At 38.6% G+C, this 9,974-nt stretch overlaps 1 protein-coding gene across 2 annotated transcripts; it reads right to left on the bottom strand.

Moving 5' to 3' along the window:
* Nucleotides 1-735: 735 nt before the first annotated feature.
* On the bottom strand, nucleotides 736-2,883 carry LOC136162828 (lithostathine). 2 transcript variants are annotated; one of them, XM_065927268.1, is made up of 5 exons: nucleotides 2,808-2,883; nucleotides 2,144-2,262; nucleotides 1,795-1,932; nucleotides 1,087-1,213; nucleotides 736-803 (listed from the first exon to the last, which is right to left on the bottom strand). In XM_065927268.1, exons 1-5 carry the CDS (start codon nucleotides 2,881-2,883, stop codon nucleotides 736-738), a joined length of 528 nt encoding a protein of 175 aa, XP_065783340.1. The 2 variants fall into 2 exon arrangements, with proteins under 2 accessions (XP_065783340.1, XP_065783342.1); XM_065927270.1 differs by lacking the exon at nucleotides 1,795-1,932.
* Between the last annotated feature and the right edge of the window lie 7,091 nt (nucleotides 2,884-9,974).

The raw sequence follows: 9,974 nt of genomic DNA, 5'->3' as shown, positions 1-9,974 counted from the left end.
ACATGGTGAGATATAAGTACAGAATTTGATAGGTATTAGAAAACTGTACTCAGTTTGACAGATTACATTTACATCTGCCAAAACCACCAACAACCAAAACAGGTTTTCATTCTGATTATATGTTTTATCTATATAAGTAGATTATTAATTTGTTTGCATTCATTTTATGAATATTAATAAAGTCTATTTATGTTTCACACTAATACTTTAGAAAGCACAGTTCTAAAGATCATCACATACCTTAAGACTGGTTTCCCTATACCATCAGAAACATGTCTTGGGGGAATGTGTGAGCAGTACTGTGAATGGAAGAGTGATGTCTTTATGTATCTACAGCCCACATACTACAGAAGTAATGGTAATGTACTTAACCACAAATACACAAATATGCATATATGGTTATTTCCCCAGGAACCTGGGTGAAATGAGGCAGAGACTGACCAAAAATTCTTGACCTCCCACTTTATCTTTCTCAATTTGTCTATGAGAATGAGGCAGAGAAGATAGGCAATTGAAGACTAAAATTTTTATTGTGAACTTTGCAGGGTCAGGTTAGGGAACACACAAAAGAGCCTGAATTGAGTCTGGGGAGGAGGGAAGGTCAGAATGAGGTGGTTGGGTTGGAGGTGTGAGGAGAATATCCCCTTCCATTGTGGGTCTTAATTCCTAGTTCCAAGTTCATGATGAGTTGCACACCAGTTGCACACCAGTCAGGCTGCTGACTTCTCATCTGATCTAGTCCTTGAACTTGCAGACATAGGGTAATTTCAAATAACAGTTATGATCTATCCACTTGAGATATTCTGGAGAGACAGAAGAGCTCAAGTCAATGGGGTAGGTGGAGCTTGAGAACCCAATGGAGAGGAATCCCAGATTCTGGTTTAGGCTTCAAAGGCCCTCCCTCATCTTCCCCAGTCTCCCACTCCCTGGGAAGAGGACTGAAAGAAAGAAGAGATGAGAAGGAATGGGAGAAGACAAGCCAATATTATAGTTCCAGCCCGGGAGGATTCCCTGAAGATCAGACCCAGAAATGACAGGTGAGGGGATGGAAAAGGCTGGACAAAAATGACCTTCTATGTCTCTTACCTGAGCTGCTTGAGAGGCTCCCACAGTAGCCAGGGCTTGAGATGGCAGCAGGATTTGTGTCCCAGGCAGCATAATTGAGCACATCAGTGCTAATCCATTCCCATCCGCCAGCATTGGGCTCAGAGCCCTATGGAGCAGAGGGCAGAGTTGGGTGAGATAGAAAGGCCTTTAAAATTCTCCTGGCCTAATGCTGCCTGTTGGAACGATTGATTCCCTCCCCAGCATCACGGAATTAGCTCTGCTGTTCAAGATGAGGCCCCACAGCTCTCCTCTGGGAAATTCTCCCTAACTCTATTGGTTAATTTCATAGCCAATAATCATAAAGATCAATTAAATGTCTCAAAGGAACATGGCCCTATCTGAACTATACTTGGGGTGCATTTATGTTTACCCTCTGAACCTCCAAGATAGTGTCTGTTTTATAAAAGGGAAAACTGCCTCAATCCTAAATCTTCATTGACATGATAAACACAGCATGTGCGGACTCAGGCAAGCACAAGGAACTGAATTACAAGGTATGCTGTGTGTGTAAAAGCTTGACAAAAGGCAGATTAACTTTAGCTGGGGATTAGGCTCTCACTTTCCCTAGTTATCCTGTGAGCTCCAGGGATCTCTCAGGTATTTTCTGGGCTGGCAAAAGGGAACAAAGAGGGACCTGGGTGGCCACGGCACCTTTGGAAGTAACAGATCAGAGAGATGTAAGTGTACCTCTGTGGGGTCATGGAGCCCAATCCAGACGTCTGATTGGGTGTTCAAGTTGTTCTTAACCAAGGAGGCCACGAAGGAGTCCTCAGCCCCATTGAGCACAGACACAAGATGTCCCGAGGGCCTCTTCTGGCAGGCAATCTGTGTGGGGAAGGGGAATACACAGGAGGACCTTGAGACACCACTAGGGGAAGGGAAGGGCCGATGCAGGTGAGAAGGGGTATGTTTGCAAAACATGAGCTCCTCATCCTCATCCTCAGGAAACTCTTGAGAATGGAGACCCCCTGGTCCCCAAACCCAGTCTCAGATTTGTTTCTGCTTATCTCCCCTAACTGCAGATCCCAACACTCACATCTGCATCCATCCAGGTTTTTGGTGTTTTAAACAAGGCATAGCAGTAAGACCTATAGGCCATGGAACCTGTGGGACAGCTGATCCGTGCAGAGGGCAGGTCCTTTTGGGAATTTTCTCCTAGAGACGAAGAAATAAGGGAGAGGAATGGGGTGAAATGGAGAGAGGGGATTGGAGGGGGAAGATGACCTTGGGGAATATTGATGAAGTCAGGGCTTGGCGTGGTGATACCAAACTTCTGACTGCCTCTCACCATTGCCAACACTCCAGGATTTTTTATAAATCATGAACTAGACCTACTAATTGGATGACGATCTCTCTTCTTTTTATTAATTGTCTTTATTCAAAAGTTCAGTCCTTCTTCTCCTCTGAGTTAATCAATCATTTTCCTTCTACTCATCTCGTTAATGACACTCTACACTTTCCTCCTTCATCTATGCACATAAATTACTGAGAAAATAGAAATCACCTCATCCCATTGTTACTTAACCACTGGGGTGCTTCCCACCACTGGTTACCTGAAGGACGGAGTGATGACTCAGGAATTCCAGGCAATTATGCTGTGTGGGGATATCCTATTACCAGGGGAGGCACAGGAGCTTTCCTCCTCTTCTTGGCCCTGAGCATACACTGGGAACCCAGTGCTAGAGGCAGAGAAATCTCACCTTGGACCTGAGACAGGAGCATCAGGCAGGAGAGCAGCATCCAGGACAGTCTGGGGAGGCCCAGAGAAGGCAGCATTGTGTCTGTGAGTGTGAAGGCAGCTAGAGAACTAAAGGGAGGGTGGTCAGAGAGAGGGCGTGAGAGACCCCATGTTGTACCTCTCTTGTCTTTTCCTCCATCTAGTCCCCAAGGAATAAATCCATCTTGGTGGCATCCCTCCCCTTGCATGGTGCTGGAAATAATTAGAAAATCTACACATCCTAGTGCACCTGAGATCTCCAAGTCTGGCTTCCCGTGGTCTCAGAGCTCCCATGTTCTCTGAGGACAAGGATCCTTGTACACCTTCCCTGAAATGTGCAAGGTGAAATCCCTGTCACTGGTCTCATCTAGTCTCGACTCCCACTTACCTCTCTTGCAGGGATCTGCACTGGCTTGTCAGGGCAGAAAAGATTGGGCTTTTATAAGAAGGCTTGAGGGAGGGGCACTGAAATGAATAAGGGGAAAAAGGAGCCAGGACAGGGGTCAGGGGGACGTGTCTGGCTTTGATTTGTGGAGATTTCCACCACAGGCAGGAGATCCTTCCAAAGGCTGGGAATTGTCACAGCTGTTGCTTCTTTTCTTCATCAGACCAGTAATTTCTCAGAAACAGGTGATATTTGTGCTTTTTTCATCCTTGCCCAGTTACCTTGGTCTGAAAAACTTACAGGAATGAAGGAAACCTGGTGGCATGAATTCTGATGTTTAATAGTTTAGAAAGTATGTGACATTGGAGAGTTCAACCTGCCAAGAACTGACTCTTGTTGGCATATATATGAGTTTCATTAATCCTTGTCTTTTAAGATTAAAGAAAATCAAATTATGAAGTAAAAGTTGGGGGAGTATAACTTTGAAAAAAATTATTTGACCTAATCAGTCTTTGTGGGGATCACAACAAACTGGAAAATTTGTAAAGAGATGGGAGTACCAGACCACCTTATCTGTCTCCCAAGAAACTTATATACAGGTCAAGAAGCAACAGTTAGAACCCAACATGGAGCAATGGGCTGGTTCAAAATTGGGAAAGGAGTATGTTAAGGCTGTATGTTGTCACCCTGCTTATTTAACTTCTAGGTAGAGTAAGTCCATCATGTGAAATGCCAGACTGGATGAATCACAAGCTGGAATCAAGATTGCCAGGAGAAATACCAATAACCTCAGATAGGCAGATAATACCACTTTAATAAAAGAAAGTGAAGAGGAAATAAAGAGCTTCTTGATGAACATAAAAGAGGAGAGTGAAAAAGTTGGCTTAAAGACAATGTTCAGAAAACAAATATGATGGCATCTTGTCTCATCATTTCATGGCAAATAGACGGGGAAATAATGGGAACTGTGGCAGATTATATTTTCTTGGGCTCCAAAGTCACTGAGGACGATGATGACAGCCATAAAATTAAAAGATGCTTCCTCCTTGAAATGAAAGTTATGAAAAACCTAGACAGTATGTTAAAAAGAAGAGACATAACTTTGCTGACAAAAGTCTGTCCGTCTAGTCAAAGCTGCAGTTTTTCCAATAGTCATATATGGAGTGTGAGAGTTGGACCATAAGGAAGGCTGAGTGCTGAAGAAATGATGCTTTCAAACTGTGGTGCTGGAGAAGACTCTTGAGAGCCCCTTGAACAGATCAAACAAGTCAATCCTAAAGGAAATCAACCCCGAATATTCACTGGAAGGACTGATACTGGAGCTGAAGCTCTAGTCCTTTGGCCACCTGATGCAAAGAGCCAACTCATTGAAAGGACTGACACTGGGAAAGATGAAGAGCAAGGGGAGAGGGGAGGCAGAGGATGAGATGGTTGGATTGTATCACTGGCTCAGTGTACATGAGTTTGGGGAATCTCAGGGAAAGAGAGAAAGACAGGGAAGCCTGGCGTGCTGTAGACCATGGGTTTGCAAGGAGTTGGACATGACTTAGTGACTTAAAAACAATGATAACAATGGGGGAATTTAGTAAGCATGAAGAATGTGAGATCAATACAGAAATTCTCGTAGAATTGTTATATTCCAACAAAGGTAATTTTAAGCAAGTTACTATTTTAAATAGGAAAAATATATAAAATATATAAGAATACATCTGATAATAGTAGTCAAGATCTCGTAACAATTTTTTCAAGCATTAAAGAAGAACTAAATACATGCTGAAATTAATCATGTTTAGAAAGAAAGTTTCAATACCCTCAGGATGTACTTTTTTCCTGTATTGATTAATGGGAGTGCAATTGGAATACTAACAGACTTTTTCTGATAATCTGATAAACTAAAAATTCACAGGAAAAATAAGAATAGTTAACACATTTCTGAAAAAAAAAAAAAACTGAAAAATTTTATTTGGCCATGATTCAAAACTTCTTACTATAAAGGAGTACAACTGCAGGGAGAGCAAACTCGAGTAGTCTAATGAAAGAGAGAGCTCAGAAATATACTTATTATAAGTGGAAATAGGAAATCTGGAGGGTCACTGCCGATCAGAAAGTATAAGCTGAAGGATTTGGGTTTAGTGGTTAGCCATGTGGACAGAAATAAATCAGATTCATACCCCTTAAAATATAAAGAATAACAACAACAACCAAAATAAAACAAAATCATTCCAGAAGAACTGATGTGAAATGTAAAAACCAGCATTTTAAAACTCTATGGCTGATTCATATCAATGTATGACAAAACCCACTGAAAAATAAAAAAATAAATAAATAAATAAAACTTTAGAAGAGAATATTTTAAAAATGTGATTTTGATTTAAGAAAGCATGTGTTAAACGAAAAGCAGAAATTATAAAATAAAATATTGCTAAATATCACCTCTTTAAAATAGAAATAAAATAGCAAAGTTAATATGTCAAAAAATAAGTATGCGTTTCACTAAAGAAGAAGCAAAGTGATATATGAAAGTATGTCAAAGAAGCAAAGTGATATATACATATATGAAAGCATGTCAACCTCATTAGCAATCAATTAAATTAAAATCAAAATGAAATATAATTTCATGCCTACCAGATTGTTGCTGGTGGTAGTGTAAATTGATAGAACCCTTTGGGAAAACTGGAATTTTCTTGCATGCTTAGTTGCTCAGTCATTTTCAACTCTTTGTGATCCCATGGACTGTATCTCACTAGGCTTCTGTCCATGGAGTTTTCCAGGCCAGAATAATGGCACGGCTTGCCATTTCCTATTCCAGAGGATCTTCTGGGCCCAGGGATGGAGCCAGCATCTCTTGAGTCTCCTGCATTGGCATTTTCTTACACCCAGATTATCCACTTTTAGGAATATACAACTTGCATATAAATGCCAGGTAGAATTCATTTGAATCAGTTCTAATGAGATGGATGAAACTGGAGCCCATTATACAGAGTGAAGCAAACCAGAAAGATAAAGATCATTACAGTATACTAACACATATATATGGAATTTAGAAAGATGGTAACGATAACCCTATATGCAAAACAGAAAAAGAGACACAGAAGTACAGAACAGACTTTTGAACTCTGTGGGAGAAGGTGAGGGTGGGATGTTTTGAAAGAACAGCATGTATATTATCTATGCTGAAACAGATCACCAGCCCAGGTGGGATGCATGAGACAAGGACTTGGGCCTGGTGCACTGGGAGGACCCAGAGGAATCGGGTGGAGAGGGAGGTGGGAGGGGGGATCGGGATGGGGAATACGTGTAACTCTATGGCTGATTCATATCAATGTATGAAAAAACCCACTGAAAAATAAAAAATAAAAAATAAATAAAGTAAAATAAAATAAAATTGAAAATTGTTGTGGGCTAGAAAAAAAAATTGTGTGTGTTAATACAACAAAAGCTAAACAATAAAAAGACAGTAAAGGAAGCAATGAAATATGAAAAAAAAAAAAGAAAATACATGGGCAAGTGTAATAAATTATAATGCACTATGGAACAGCTTCTTAACCATTAATGTGCATAGAATCACCTGAGGAAATTCTTTAAATGCATATTCCCCAGGTCTTTCTCCCAGAGATGTTCAGTAAGTCCAGGACTGTGCCTGGGAATGTGCATATTACCAAGCATCCTTGATAAATAATCATGATTATTATTTAGAGAGCTGAAGGCTCTTGGACCACAATTTAAGAAACTGGGTTATGCAAATACATACCAATAGAAAGCGAGATTAAGGTACAGAAGTTATTAACTTTCTTTGTATTAGCACTAATTATTTTTTGTTTTAAATAAAAATTTTATGGAATCCCCTTTACTCATGGATTAAAAAAAATAAATAAATGCCAGGTAGAATGTAATACACAATCTGTTAATAGCATCATTATTTATAATGGCAAAAAAAAAAAAAAAAAGCCAAATGTCCATTAACAGGAAGCTGGATGAATAGTTTGTGGTTTAAATAAGCAAGATATCTGAGTGAAATTGAGTGAACCAGTTACAGGCATCAGCATGGTTTAACCTCAAAGATATATAATAGGTTGAGAAAAAGATATAAAAATATAGAAGATTGCAAGCTGTGTAATTTTGTTGTTTTAAACATCAAAAACAAAAATTAAAAAAGGATTATGTGTGATTTAGGCATACTTACACATATTAAAATATTTTAAGGGGAAGGAAATGATAAACTCAAATTTCTGAATTGTTACTTCTGAATGAAGTGTGAAGAAAATTGTTGGAACTGGACACAGGAAGCTTTAAGTATATTAGCAGTGTTGTACTTTTAAAATATAGTAGTAGTTTATGTGTAAATTTGTTCTGTATTTTTCAGTCTCCTATAAATGTGTTACCATAATTTAAAAAATTTAAATTAAAAAAATGCATTACTGTAATTAAAAAAATAAAAATATAGTAGTTTAATTTTTTAAAATTGTTCTTTTAATCATATATATGATATTTTTATTGTCTTCTCTATAAAATATGTGATATTGAAAATGAAAGAAAATGGAATTAAGTAATGTAAGAAGACCAGAAATGACTTTAAATGGTTTTTAAATTATTGGAGTTAGTCCATACAAATCAATCTAAAATGATTGTTGAATTTCAGATAAAGGTTTCATCAAGATATTTGCCAAGCTATAGTCATCTGCAGGCTTGAGTGGGGATGGACCATCCACTTCCAAGATGGTTCGTTAACTTGCTAAATTTGTGCTTGTTCTTGGCAGAAGGCTTCAGTTCCTCAATATCTTTACATAGAGTTTCTGGAGGGTCCTTGCAATGTGCTGATTAGCTTCCACAAGCACAAGTGATCCAAGGGAGAGAAATGAAAAAGCTGTAATGTCATTTAAAACATAGCTTCTGATGCTGCATGTGGTCATTTCTGCAATGTCTTGTTGGCTTCATGGGTTAGTCCAGTCCCATATGGTATGGGATAATATAAGGGTATAAATACTAGGAGATCATTAGATCTTATCATAGTAGATTGCCAACCTAGGTGGGACTTGGTAATTTATCAGTCAGAAGTTCTATAAAAGAGGTCTGGTCCTTTCGTTTTTTTTTTTTCCTTTAGAAGATACTTCTGAATCTATGTAATACAGACCATTTTTATCTGGGAGGAGGAACTTCACTCAATTCCATCCAATATTCCTCAAGCTTCAAATAAACTCGGATGAGTGTGAGAGCAGGAGACATGGTGTTTATCTGTGCCAGCTACAGAATCTGATGCCCAAGGACCTGCCTATTCAAAATATTCAGTTATAAACTGAACTTATAATCCCTCTCCTGCTTAAAACCTTTCAATAATTTCTCCATTATCTCTTTTTGTGACTAGCTCTTATGGCACAGCAAACTATCCCAATTTAGTGACTTAAAGCACTAACTAATAAAACAATTTATTATTATTTCTCATGGTTTTGAAAGTTAACTAGGCTTAGTTATACAGTTCTTCCTGGGGGTTTCTCATGCAGATAACAACTGGAGCTGGAGTCATATGAAGGATCAGTGTCAGTCACATGGAGGACTGGACCTGAAAGATGACAACATATATGAATATATTTGAAGCTATTATTGGCTGAGACCTTAGTTGGTTGTGTTAACTAGCATGTCAACACCTGTGTCAACACTTTATACATGGCTTCGGCCTCTTATAGCCTGAAAGTACCATGTTAGAAGGACTTTCATTGATGATCAGAACTCCTGAAGGGCAAAAAAAAATGTGACTAGTTTGTCTTAGAACAGGTTGAGGAATGACATCATGCCATTTATACCATATTCTATTGGTCAAGCATGGGTTTGCATTCCCAGCATCTGGAACATTAAGCACTCAATAACGCTTGTTGAATACACTAATATATTTATTCCTAAAGATTTTGATAAATATAGCAGCTGCATTTAATTTCATAACAATACCTTACAGGTGCAGAAGACTTGGATTTTAATTTTACATCTTTAATGTTTTATTTTAAGGAGGCAATTTTATTCTCCCCTCCTTGGATCTCTGTTTCTCAATTTTCTAGGGAGGATTTTGTATGAAGAGGACTTTAACGTACGTTATATAATTCTTTTGTTGGTTGGTATACTATAATAGCATGAAAGTGGGTCAAAAGACCCACTGGAAAATGCTTACTGTTCTCATATTAAAACCTTAGGGACTCTTTAGGGGAGCCATCTTCTTGCCTTATTGCTCCAGAGGAATCATTTTTGAGCAAGTTTTGGGAAAAATATAATATCATGAAACCAGTCTGGAAATGGAGACATTGCAGATTATTTTCACTCTGATATTTAGTACTGGCTGCTAGAAACAACTTAATTCCAAAATAGAAGTGGACACCTGCTGGGTTCTCCTTGCAAATTTACATAAATGCAATGTATTTATAGAACCATTACATAATATTTTCAACCAAATGTGAAGTCAAGTGGGCCTTAGAAAGCACCACTATAAACAAAGCTAGTGGAGGTGATGAAATTGCAGTTGAGCTATATCAAATCCTGAAAGATGATGCTGTGAAAGTGCTGCACTCAATATGCCAGCAAATTTGGAAAACTCAACAGTGGCCACAGGACTAGAAAAGGTCAGTTTTCATTCCGATCCCAAAGAAAGGCAATCCTAAAGAATGCTCAAACTATTGCACAATTACACTCATCACACACGCTAATAAAGTAATGCTTAAAATTCTCCAAGACAGGCTTCAGCAATACGTGAACCATGAACTTCCAGATGTTCAAGCTGATTTT

The sequence above is a fragment of the Muntiacus reevesi genome, chromosome 3 (assembly GCF_963930625.1).
Source record: "Muntiacus reevesi chromosome 3, mMunRee1.1, whole genome shotgun sequence".
In the NCBI taxonomy this organism is placed as follows: Eukaryota; Metazoa; Chordata; class Mammalia; order Artiodactyla; family Cervidae; genus Muntiacus; species Muntiacus reevesi.
This window is presented reverse-complemented; position numbering and strand designations above follow the sequence as displayed.

What these genes read in the sequence shown, in the direction of transcription:
- LOC136162828 (XM_065927268.1), bottom strand. Translation starts at nt 2,883, where the DNA reads ATGCTGCCTTCTCTGGGCCTCCCCAGACTGTCCTGGATGCTGCTCTCC. An exon ending in GGCTCCATGACCCCACAGAG is followed by an intron (nt 1,214 to 1,794) that starts GTACACTTACAT and finishes TCTGCTCCATAG; the next exon opens with GGCTCTGAGCCCAATGCTGG. An exon ending in GAGCCTCTCAAGCAGCTCAG is followed by an intron (nt 804 to 1,086) that starts GTAAGAGACATA and finishes CTGTCTCTCCAG; the next exon opens with AATATCTCAAGTGGATAGAT.